General features: G+C 43.6%; 1 protein-coding gene across 3 annotated transcripts in view; it reads right to left on the bottom strand.

Annotated features, from left to right (window-relative positions):
• Positions 1-13,107, bottom strand: part of pard3aa (par-3 family cell polarity regulator alpha, a) — a 296,902-nt gene that overhangs the window by 112,968 nt on the left and 170,827 nt on the right. For all 3 annotated transcript variants that reach the window (XM_028433418.1, XM_028433420.1, XM_028433417.1), the window contains exon 15: positions 9,527-9,674. In XM_028433418.1, the coding sequence (XP_028289219.1) occupies positions 9,527-9,674 (148 nt within the window). The remainder of the gene's footprint in view (positions 1-9,526; positions 9,675-13,107) is intronic.

Raw genomic sequence — 13,107 nt, 5'->3', positions numbered from 1 at the left:
GAGGGCTTCTTTGAATCGCTCCTTTGCTGCTTCTCAGGAGTCAAAGTCAATGGGGAATGTGCTGGCACTCAGCACCAAGGGCAGCCGGAGAGTTGTTAAACGGCATGAGAAGTGGCATTACAATACGGAGGTGGGAGCTTCACTCACTGAAAATTGATCAGTTCGGGGCTTAAAGAAGCAGAAAATCATCCGAGCTAGGCCGAGAACAAGTGACGGGGTCCGGATCCAGTCACACACCTGCTTACCATTACACACAAATGTTTTCAGAACTTCTGGACTTCCTATGGACTTTGTTTTTGTTTCCATTATCGCAGAGCCATTTTACAAATTTAATAGCGTAGAAACAATTGTGTGCAATCACTAACAGCAGACAACAATATTTACTCTGGCAGGAACCCAGCGTGAACCTGAGAGCTATTTCATTTCACTGGGGCCTGACCAATGATAAATGCACAATTATGTAAGTAAATCTGAGCACCAATCAACACAGCACAGCTTAGTGTAGGTATTGCACAAGAACAATAAAATAAAATAAGAAAAAAATAAAGAAACCAAACAACGCAGCTGTGTGAGGGGGGGCAGGAACCAGACGGTGGGCTCATACAGCTCCTTATGCTCAGTGGAAAAAGGTGTATTTTCATATACATCAGGGGTCTTATCAGTGCCATGTGAGAAAAAAAAAAGATTTATTACCCTGTGTGCATATCATGTTCTATACCACAAACCTGAAACAGGGGTGTCACAGTGAATACATACAATGTAATTATTGCATTGGGATAAAATGTAAATCCAATTCAGCCTAAGGTCAACAGCTTCACAAATCCAGTTCAAGTACATTCTTACTGTGACACGAAAAACTTTTCCCACAAGCTTGAACACGCGCTTGCACACTGTTAATTGGTTCTTTTGAAAGCCTCATCCGTTTGTCTTTGGATTGCACATATAAACCGGTTAACATGGCTGCCAACACTGTACAGGTAAAATGAAGGCCATTCCTCACTCGGGCAGCTTGACAGGTAATTGAATTCACTCTGTACTGTAAGTCAGCAGGACTGCAGTAATGGCAGTGATGAACTCCAGGAAGTCAGTTAGACTAAACTAGACCTATCAGTCACATAGAAGACAGGAGTCACATAGCTTTATTAGCATGAAAACAAAGCGGAAGTGACATTTGCTGAATGAATAACCCCCCTCTCAGGGGGTTCGGGACGCGAACCCCAGCCTCCTGAGTGAAAGACTAGAGGATGATTATAGCTATAACCCCTCACACAGGGGTGGGTTATGGCTTGGAGTGATGAATTTACAGTGGGACCATCAGCAACCTACAGAAATTTACAAAATTGACAACACTTGTGCAAACCTGGGGTGCCAAGCTGCTGCCTGTTTTGACTGCTAGCAAGCTGCACCTTTGGTTCCAAACCCATGGAATCAATCAAACATGAAATCTCAGAGATATATTAGTCAAGTAATCTTATGTTATGTTAGCATGTGGAACCAAATGTGCTGTTTAGATTACCTTGTAATAATGTTTTGAATTTGTGTTGGGTATGTTCTAAATAAAAGCTCAGGTTTGACCTCAGAGCTTAAGTACTCTAACTCCTCTAAGTCACTCCGCAAACACTTTCACCTTTCAACACTTCCCCTCTTTGTTGTCAGTATCTGCTTTATAGTCAGTTTAGCTGTGTCAATAAAAGATGCCCTGCGGTTGTGTGTCCATGGAGGCTTTTCTTATACCCGCCTTTACGTTGCTTTCGTTGTTACAAAGAGTTTCCTTTCTGTTGCATCAGCAGCAAAGAGACTTTCACTACAGTAGCAAACCGGAGCTGACATGCACGGCAAGTTCTGCCTTAAAAAACTAAACAAAAAAAAACTTTGTGTGTTCAGCTACACAACACGTGGACATGGCATTCACAGAGACAATCCATTACTAATTATCACCGTACATTTTCCTGTGTCAGCGGACCACTTCTGTTAGAGGACACTGTTTTAATTAGAAAGTCTGCCAGCTTGGTGAATCATTTCCAGTCAGGACCTCTTGACTTGAAGTGGTCAGCACTGCAGATGAGGAGTTGTTACAGTCATACTTTGCTAAGTAGCTAAAGGATACATACAATAAATGGCTCTTGGACAGGTATGGCAGGGGCAGCGCTGATGCTTTGAAAGGTGAATATAATTAGAGAAACTGCAGCACTTGCTGTTCTGCAGCTGTCAGCGTAATAAGCGGGGAGGGAACTCACGGCCCTCCCACCACTGATACTTCCTGTAGCATATTGAACGTCGACTGAACATGACTGTGAAGCCAATTGGGAAAATGAGTAAGGCGAGACTAAAGGTGACTGGAGCAGGGTTAACTACAAGTTAAGAGGTGGTCCAGGCATTGTTCAAAGAACAGGGGATGAATGACATTATTTAAGTGGGAATGCTTCTGCACACAGTCCATGGAAAGTGCTTGTTTCTGCCACTGACAGGCACAGATTGTTGTCTGACAGCAGTGTGCATAGGATTCCTACAGAGACAGATGTGAGTCTAACACAGAAGACAGAAGAAAGTAGACTCTCCTTCGAGGAGAAGTCCCACTCATAAATGTTGTGGGAGGTGAAATGTAGGTTAGTAAAGATATTAGGTGTAGAAAATGTAGTTCGCATTTCTTAATTCTGGCAACAAAACAATGTTCCACAATTTGGTGCTGCTGTTGTGGCTAATTGTGCTATGGATGCATCACAACAACACAACAGCAACACTCCGGTTGGATGCACTGCAACTTCACAAATGTGTTTGTTGTGACAGTTTCGAACTGGACGCCGGTCAGGCGGGAGAAGAGATCACACACTGAAGCACTTTTATTTGAAGATGTGCAGGGAGCTACTGCAGACAGAATGGAGGCAGGCTAATGATATTAGCTAAGTTATTTTGTTGATCTGGCATTAGTACACAGAAAGAGACACGGTTTTAATGGACAAATTACCCCTAAGCAGCTCTGGAGGTCACCGGGGTCAAGACCTGTATCACTGTGTTAGAGCTAAAAAATTGAATTTGAAGCAACTGCAAATAAAACCTGAAACAGGTCCAAGCTTGCTAGCACACTTTCGACTATTTATTTGTGCACTATAGAGAGAGGAAGAACAGCTCTATAGGCAGTTTAACCAACGTGTAGGACACAAGTCTGCTTTAGTATCTGGATCGAGGCAAATGTTTGAAACACGTTGTGTACACCCCTCGGCTAGCTAACAAACACATTATTATTTACAAATAGTTTCCTTATTTAGGCAAACTGTGGTTCCAAATATGCTGAGCTTTATACTGGAAACTTCACGCATGTATATTCATATTGAACCTCGTCCCTTGTAATACTGCAAATGTTTAGTTTTTTAAACTCAAACTGTTCAATCCCTCAAATTCGCAAGTATTTCTATCCATATTGATCATTGTGACCTGAAAAGATTGGCCCATATCAACCCAGGTTATCCTTTGAATAGCTTTTGCTGAGCTGCTCTATCACTGCTTCCACAGCGATGTGTTTTACTAGCTCCTCACGGCAGCTGATGAGAGGGACAAGGACAGGTGACAGAACCAGCTGAGACGTTTCACTTCCTATTGCCGGCCTGAACAACAAACAGTGTGTGTTTGAGCTGCTGATAGTCGCTGCTCTTTATTATGACGGACTAATTCTGAATGCAAGTGATGAGTGCATATAGGCTTCACTGAGTGTTTTCTACATCATTTTGCTGAGGGAGGGTCAGCTAAGCTTTTTGTTGTTGAGTTTTTACTAACTATTACCTCAAAAATAACCAATAGCATCTGAACCTAAATGAAATGACTGTTTTCACAAAACCCCAGAACAGCTATCTGTGAAAATCAAACGCTGTGATGACCTTGTCAAACCTGGAAAACACTGGAGCCTTATAGCCGTATAGCTGCTTGTCTTTTAGTTCGTAGAGTAAAAGTAAGATAGAAAAAAAAAACTAAACTGTCACGACAAAAAAAACAGCAGTTACACACATGTGTCAGAATGCTTGTGATGTCACACCAGGGACAAATATTACTCGAATTATGATTAATGGCTCACAGAAGGCTGCTTGGTTCACAACAGGGCTTTTGGGTGTTTGTTGTGATTCATGCTCACCAACACGGTGGTGTCAGTGTGGCCTTCGTGACGCTGTAATAAAGATAGCTTTTCATGAGTCACACCACACCAGCACTCAGCGGTGCACACAAGTAGCTGGGTGGGCCGTGCCATGCAGCAATAACGTTGTAATGTGAAGGCTTAAGAGGATCACAGTTAACAGCTGAAGGCTCTTAAAGTCAGAGTGATTATGCTGGTCATTAATTTTGATATGTGGACGTTAAATTATATTGTAACCGTGGACATCGACAACATATTTCCATCAGACTAAAAACCAGAAAAATACATTTGTTTCAGTTTATGTTTTAAATCAATACATTTCTGATGTTTTTACAGCCCCTCTCTGTAAATAATACTATGGCATAATTTTGTATAACATAATCACAGTTGTGCAAGATTTACAGAGAACCTTGTCACAGCTTTTTCTCAAATGGTACAAAGATTATAGTGGAAGTCGCATGTTTCTGTGACTGTACTGGAGCATGCACAGCCCTCTGGCCAAGCTACTCCAAGATATTAAAGCGGTGTTGTTCCTCCTCCCCCTGGCAGAGAGTGAAGACAGAGACAGATGAGCTCTCTGGCATGAGAGGCCACCTGGCTGCATCCGTCCGAACAGATCACACAGCTCCACCCTCCTCTTTTTTCTGCCCTCTGACCAAGCGTTGCCCGTTGAAACATTGAGCTGTAAGGTGAGAGGTCACACTAATAGCCACACTCTATCTTCTTTTCCCTCCACGATTTTCTTCATCTCTGTCCATCACACCCTTTCTTTCCCCACCCTTGTACTCTGTCCTTCGGTGACACTTTGGCCTATTGATCTAACTAGAGGAGAGATCATTAGTTGATCCGCGCTGCCACGGCAATCAGACCCATACTGGAATTGTGGCAGGTAATCACCCTAAGTACACAGCAATGGAAACTGAAGCCTTTATGCACACCAAGGGAGGCCAGTGCCATTTCTTTTTTTAAACAGCGCTCCACCATGTTCCACCAGGGATTCCCTCGTCAATGCAATTGATTTGGACATTTAGTAGATTGGGTGTATGACAGAGCCTTACTTCCTTGTGGAATGTGAATGTGGATGTCTCAGCTGCCAGGGGTACCAAATAGAGACATATGGAATGAATCTGTGATTCCCATGGACGCAGGATCAGAGCACTCCGCAACCTGTCTCCAGCTAGAAGATCTCTGTGGCCACAGACCGACTATTGTTACTACAAACTGCAGTGCTGACAGCATCATGCAAAAATATCCCTGTGTGATATACGGAAGTCATCACTTGGGGCAGAGATGATCTTCATCAAACTAAAGTAACCACCGCTCTGCTTTGAATTACCATGATGAGGCTAAAAGGTTTTTTTCTTTTCCAGAGGTCAACCCATCAATAGTGCTGAAAGATGCACCACTACCTCATCCAAGCCTGTTATTTAGCCTTTAAATGCCATTTCAGGGAATATCATTTCAAACCACTCCAACCTTTTCACACAAGCAGCAGCAATGATAGTTTAAAGCATGCTGTAGATAAACCACGAGCCTGATCCATGAAGTCGAACATGTCAACCGCCAATGCAGCAGAGGCAGATAATACAATCACTATACTGCATACCCAACACATCATATAAGTGCAAACCTAATGGGATGAATATCACTCTTATAAAAATTTATGTTTAGACATAAGGTGTGAAAGCTGGAACGTAGGGTAGGGTCAAGTCTATGGTAGACTATATATAAGAGTTATACTTAATGACATTACAAGCGACTGAAATGTCCGGGGTCATCCAGGGGGTAGTGTCTCAGGATGTACTCTAGTACTACTGCATCCTTTACCTAAGTGTTTTTGAATTTAGGTCAGTGTGTGTCTGCAGGATTTTGCACTGCACACACTCCATCCTGAGAACACATACTTTCCTGTGTGACAACAGCACGAGTCTGCTTGCCAGCCTCCCCTGTGCCACCCTTCATGTGCCAGTCCTGTAGAGGGTGTGCATTCTGACTGAGTCAAAGCACCACATGCACTGAAAGCGCTGATCCACAGGCCTCAATTTTCACCCCAGCATGTGGACCCTGCACCCAGTGGCACTTTTCAATTAGACAGAACAGAAAGTGAAGACGAGTGTGAGTCTAACGACCTTTGCGTCCCCCCAGCTCTAGCTGTTGCTGTCACAGTGCAGAAGATTCACTCTGTGTGTTTTTCTTTTCTTTTTTGTTTGTGATGGGAAAAAAAATAATAAAAAAAGTGTCAAGATCTGGTTTAATTTGAGTCAAGTGGAGCATATTGTATTTTCACCATCTGCTTCGCAGCCTCTAGCCATGATGCTACAATGCATGGAGTGTGCACATGTGAAGCTGACAATATCACAGCAGTGCATGGCCTACTGAAGCAAGCAGAGAATGGGATTACCTCCACCTATTGATTCACTGAATTACAGACTGAGCAGATAGTTCTAAATGACAGCCCAAAATACCACTAAAGTGTCCTCACAATCAATATTAAGACACTGTGCCACCTAAATGGCACCTGTCTCCTGTGTCATTTCTTTGCTGTTGCCATGGTAATTATAATTCCTATAATTTGTTCCAATTGTACCAATCTCCCACAGAGAAGCAGGACCTATAACAGAAGAGTGAGAGTGGTGGGAGCAGACAGGACAGTTGAGTTTCGGATCAATAAGTGGGTAAGCTGAGATAAGGCGTCCATACAGGAGATAGACAACATAAGAAGAATACCAATCACGGCTTGGCAGAAATATGGAGTTTATAATTTCACCGTATTGACTTGCTGCCATCTGCAATAACTCACAATCATTGTCAGATCTTAATTCTTGAGCAGCAAAAACCATTCCATCCCATTTACCTCTGTGTCTCGCTTCATTTATAGCAGCACAGGCAGTATAATGGAGTCAAGCGGCGGAGGAGAGCGGCTGATTTGGTTAGAGAGTTCCTCTGTTTTCTTTTAAGAGATAAAATGCCTCAGAGTTTTGTCAGTAATGGCGCTGAAGAAGAAGAATGCACAGCTCACATCGGTGTGTACAACCTGATGTTGAGGTTGTGCATTTGTGTGTGTGTGTGTGTGCTACCCCGTATCCCAAACTTTACACGTCTGGCCTTCATGATTCAGTTATTTAGCAGGCCTAGATACACTCCACATCAAGCTGTCAGTCAAGCCCTGGTGACTGAGAGCTTCCTGACCTTGCTGAGCCGATCTCAGCATCTGTCCTCTAACCACAACTGTCACATCTCACACGTCAGCCAATATGTCTGCCCGTCCGAAGTAACATATAGGAGGAGATGGAGTGGAAACACCTTTTCTCTGTCTAGCCTGCAGACATCCACACGGATAAACAGGAGAAAATATAGCATGTTATATATTCACATCATATTACTTTAACCGAAATATTGTAGTTCAATAGTTTCACAAAAGGAAATAAGAGTAGGAGTGTAGGAGATAAATAGTAATTTGTACAAAGTGTCAGTAAACACTTGGACTGTTGACCAAGGTTATTGTAGGTCTGTCAATTTGAATGCAGCCATCGGGTCAATGCCACATGCACAAAACAAACAGAGCAGCAACAAAACACAATACCTATAAAATAAGGTCCCAATCAAGACATCAATCCATCACTTTTCATAGCCTGCTTTGTCCTGTACTACAGTGGTAGAGGGGGTTAAAGGTGTACACCTCAGACATGTCACCAGAAACAATATATGTTTCCCAAATAGTCAAAAGATCTCAAAGAAATACAATTTTCTGTTTTTTTTTAGGTTCGAAGACAAGGATCTGAACAACAGATGTGCACTAAATCTGCAAAAGAGCAGATTTGGTGTGTCTACAGTGTTTGTCTGAGAAGGTGAGGGGATTTTCAGCAGGTTAAAGATAATATCAGAAAAAATTATTTGTGTCTCATACCGTCAGTTTTTAATCAGAGAGAAGCATTACAATCAGAAACTGAAACAACTCTGCGAGCTGCTTCAGGTGATGCTTCACGTCGGCGCGGCACTGTTGTGTTGCATTGAGGAACTGAACACTGTATCAGAAATTTAAATAGCAGCATTGTGTCAGTTTAAAAGATGAAGACCTGTCACACAGAGGTAGGCACAGGTTAATGAGGGCATGACTCAGAGACAGCCTGAAGACATACAAGGAAAAGAGATGACACTTTCTAGCGGCGGAGTCAAAGATCAGAGGCTCCGCAGAGCTTCGGTTTGTGATAACGCACTGCTTCAGCACTCACCCCGCCTACCCAGCCTGTAAAAGTTTTCCACTTGGTTCATTTGACTCCTACTCTGCAGGATGACATGATGCTGGGTGCCCTTGAAGTTTCCATCCCACAGTTGCTGCTGCTTATGATCAGAGCAGCATTCTGAAAAGCCTGGACTGGAAAAGCTAGTGGAATAAATAAGCCTAACTGAGAGGAAAACCCAACCAATTTGAGAACATTTGATTCAGGGAAAAAATAGAGAAGGAGACAGAAAGGGAAGAGGGAGAGAAAGTGTCAGGGGCAAGCCCTATTGATCTGGAGGCTTAATTAACCATCAGATGCCTCTGACACGGTCTCTGATCTTCTATGATCAGTGGCAGAGTGGCACCGCTCTTGGGGGAGATGGCGGGGAGGTTATAGAGAAGAAACAGGAGAACGGATGGGAGAAGGGCAGAAAGGGAGAAACTGTAGCTCATTGATAGATTACAAATTCACTTTGCAGTGCGCGCAGGGGAAGTGGAAGGATGCTGGGGTGAGAGGTGAAAGACAAGAAAGGCTGAAGGGATCTCATGTGAGGAGGTAGCAAGAAGAGAGGGGCAGGATGGAGTCACACAGCTGCATATCAACCTGCTGTGAGAGGGGACACGTTTGACTGCGCTACATCACTCTGCACAAACATGCCTCCCCCTCCACTCACCTTCAGCATCTCTGTGTATGCATATGTGAAAGGTCCGTCAATGTTGAGATGACAGTGGCGACTACTCGTGGATTGAATTGCCAATTCTAATACACCTGAGAAACCAAGATCTTAGCCTGCTGTCAAGCGGGTAAAATGGGAATTGACCCAAGTGAAACCAGTCGCTGGTGGAGTGAAGGTGGGGAGGATTAGTGCTGACGTTAATCCCTGGGAGGTTAGAAATGTGGAATAGCGTACATGGAGTGTGATTGGGGGGGGGGGGGGGGGGTGTGGCTTTGAACATGGAGGGAGCGAGTAGCTGGGGCTAATGTTAAAATTGATCTTGGAATGTCAGATTAGAGACGACACCAATTCGTAGGGGAAAATATATTCAATGTGCATGTGAGGTCAGCAGGTCAACCGCACTTCCAATCAAGGTGAATGAAGGCAGATGGAGATGGAAAAGGAGGTGCAGAGGTCCTGAAAGGGAGAATGAGAAAACAAAACATAATGATATAATAAACTCACCAATACGCCCAATCATGTTGGCTCGTGGTGTGGAGAGGCTGTCCAGGCTTTCAGTGGTTTCATACATAGAGTGGGAGACCCGGCGCTCATGGTTATCCAGAAGAATGTTAACAGGATGGTCCAGCAACACAGGACTGCCAGGGTCTTCCTACACGGATAAGGAAGAAGATGGTGTTTACATATGTGCACTTTAAGGCAAAAAGAGGAAACATTCTGTCTTGCATTGGTATTAACATAATAATAATATTCATATATTTTTTACATGAGTCAATCACCAGGATTTTGTATGTGTATAATATTTTTACCTTAATATTTGTAATGCTAAGAGCACAGCTAACATGTTAACATGCTCAAATTTATGCTATGTAGTTTAGCATCCTAACATACCGACACTAAAGAACAACAATGAGGGAAAAAAACATAAAACAAAAAATTGTTTCATTTATAGATCTATTTTAGTGAATAGTAACTGGTGCAGTATGTACAATATAAACAGGCCACCAAACAGTGCTCCCACAATCATATTCACACAGAAGAGATGTGTGTATGTTTCCTAATGTGATGCCATCAATACTCCAGAAACATGGAAACAGGCCTTCAGGATCCATCTCAGCTCACGTCGGTATTTTCTGGTTCAGCAGTGTGAAACGGTTCCTGCAGTCTGAGCTGGATAAAGCTTCATGGATTTCCCATAGGCCAATACACAGCTGTCTCCAACAATGAGCCTCAGTAAATGGACCAGTGACATTTGCCATGTGGTCAATGTGCCGCACTGCTGGTTATTGAGCCCACTGTACACTCAGTGCATGTGTCAGTCTTGACGAGGGGGGGACCGGGGCATGGCTAGTGGTTAGTCTTTATGTCTGGGACCGCTGGGCCCAAAAAAGTGTGTCCAGCCAACAGCCTGTCAAATGTGGTATTTTAGGATACTCACAATGGAGCTACCAAAGGAAGAGCCTGGAACTAGAGAGGAAAAATATCCACGTGTAACGACTTTGAGAACAGAACTTGGGCTTGGCCTTATTTCCCACAATACTTCAAACCAGCCTGTGGGCAGCCGGGGGAATGCACTGGAGTAGAACTCCCTGTACAGGACCTATTACAGATAGCTCCCTCCCAGCAAAACAGTCCAGCAAAGTTCAACTCTGTACCTCAAGGATGCTTTAAACCAGGAGGGTCTGGCTAATATTGATGTCTCACAACACTGTGCTGGCTCCTGGCCAAGAGACAGGGGAGTTAAAGAGAAAAAAAAAAAAAAAAAAAACAGCAGCAAGGCGACAGGGGAGCAGGATGGAGAGGAGGTAGAGGGGAGTTTTCAGTAAACAAATGTGAGAAATTACAAGAAATAAGAGAGATTTGTGGGGATGTGGGAGTTGTGCACCATGGGTGCTGCCAAGTCGCCTCCTTGTGGGAGTTGTGCATCCTGGGAGCTGCATACCAGGGTAGAGCGACTTATCAGCTGTTTAATATAAATGAGAGGTTTAATGAGGTTGAAAGCACAAGACTTTATCGGGACAGCGTGGTGATAAGAGCGAGGAAGGGAGAGAGAGAAGCTGTGTGCGTGAAACAGGAGGTGGGGCGGTATGGAGGGGGGGGGTCAATGCAATTACAATCATAGCCACGGCCACTGCCTGCCTTTTAATAAAAAGCATGTCCCTGGATGATTCAGACTCAATAAGGTTCAAATTGTCGAAATGAAGATTTATTTTACTTGCTTTTCTCTCCTTTATTCAGCCGCGTTCTGCACTTTGTAATCTGTCTCAGATCTAGCAGAGGATTGTCATGAGCTGAAAAGAAGTAAGATGGAAACTTCCGGGTAAGAGGGGAGGGGTAGTAACGTGTGGATAGAGGGGAGCAGGCGAAAAGGGAAAAAGATATGAAAACTAAGTATAGAAGGTGTCAAGTGGAATAGATCTTAGAACTATGTCAGTCTCTGAGGATGAAACAGGGTTATTTGAAAGTATGCACAGTCTTTCTTTGGCAAAGAGATGCTGCAGCAATTTAATCGTTGTGTATTCAGTATTAATTAAGTCTGCTTCTGTGCATGCTAATGCTTTATCACAGCCTCACTCTGTTTACTGACAGATGAATGTTTACCTACTGGTGCAAGTTTAAATGACAACCTGTGACATTTTCGTGTAAAATATGCACGCTGTGTTGTCACCACCGAATTCGATCGTCAACATGTATGAGAAATATTTTTTTTAGGTGATGATGAATCGGGCAGAATATCAATGAGACAAAAAAAACATTGCTAACCAGAAATCGTCAGTAAAAGATCAAGGACAAATACACCGCTTCGTGGCATCGCAGTGTGCAAACAGCTGCCAATTTAATCCACCAACAACAGAAGCTGATCAAGAGGCTTATTTGTCCAAATGTGGACTTGTTCCTTTAAGTCGTTTTTTGGTGAGATTTCAGTCCTTTCTTAGCACCAGTTCTCATCACCTCATCATGTGATTAATCTGTCTTAATCTAGTCATTTTCAGAGTGGATTATCCTGTTGACTGAGGGAGAGGGCAGAGCTCTGTGACTTACACTGAGCCCAGTCAAGATCAGCTGCCGCTCAGCTCCCATTGGACTCACAAAACATCCCTGTGTGTGTGTGCCTGTGTGTTCAAGGTGATGCTTTTATTAGTCTATGTGAGAGCACACAACAAACTGTATCGGTGTGTGTGTTTATATTCATTTGTGCTCAGTGCAGACTCATGCACAAATGCCTGTGCATCAGCATCTTCCCGACCTTGAGTGCTCACTAAGGATGAGGAAGCGGTGTGTTGAAAGGCACGGTCTTAAGCCGTCAACTAAAGCTAATAATGTCTAGTCCGTGGCCATTTCCTGGCCTTCTATCCTGGTCTCAGCCTGTTGCTGTGGCCCTAATCCAGTCAACTTCCACCATATTGCTGTAATTACAATCCCTAAGCTGCTGCATCCTGCCGCAGGCACAGCTCCACTCTCTTGCTGGCCAGATACCACATTTTCATTAGCTTCTCACATCCACCTAGAGCCTCACCTAATGCCAGAGCCTCCCAAAGTGGGGCTCCCAGGTCTTTTAGGAGTTCTTAGCAAAACTTCGATTTCACCTGAACCTGACACAGACAGGGCCTCGGCACAGCAGCAGGATATGTGGGAAGAACTGCTGGTCAGGTTTAAATGTTGTATCTCTGGTGTGTCTCTAAATAAACACACACACACACACACAACATTCTCACAGGGAAATCATCTACTGACAAAATAAACTACTGTTTCTTCTGCAAGACTTTGAAGAAGAATCTGAGAAAAGCACATTTTTCTGATGCAATACAAGCAGCTTGTTTGTAACTGAATAAAACCTAAGCTAGCAGTCATGATGTGCTTCACTAGTGGACTAAAGATCAGCACCGATACAGCACCACACTGCCAATCAATTAGGGCACAAAAACACTTCAAGAAGAACAAAAAAGGGGGTTTGTCTGGATACTTTAACTCCCCGACACATTCCAAAGACACATGACTGTAGGAGTGAGTGCAAGCAGTCATATTTTTTGTGTCGTCTTTCGCCTACAGTCCTCTGTTTACTTACCTCAACCACTCCTAGCTGC

Source organism: Parambassis ranga, chromosome 20 (assembly GCF_900634625.1).
Source record: "Parambassis ranga chromosome 20, fParRan2.1, whole genome shotgun sequence".
Taxonomy (NCBI): Eukaryota; Metazoa; Chordata; class Actinopteri; family Ambassidae; genus Parambassis; species Parambassis ranga.
This window is presented reverse-complemented; position numbering and strand designations above follow the sequence as displayed.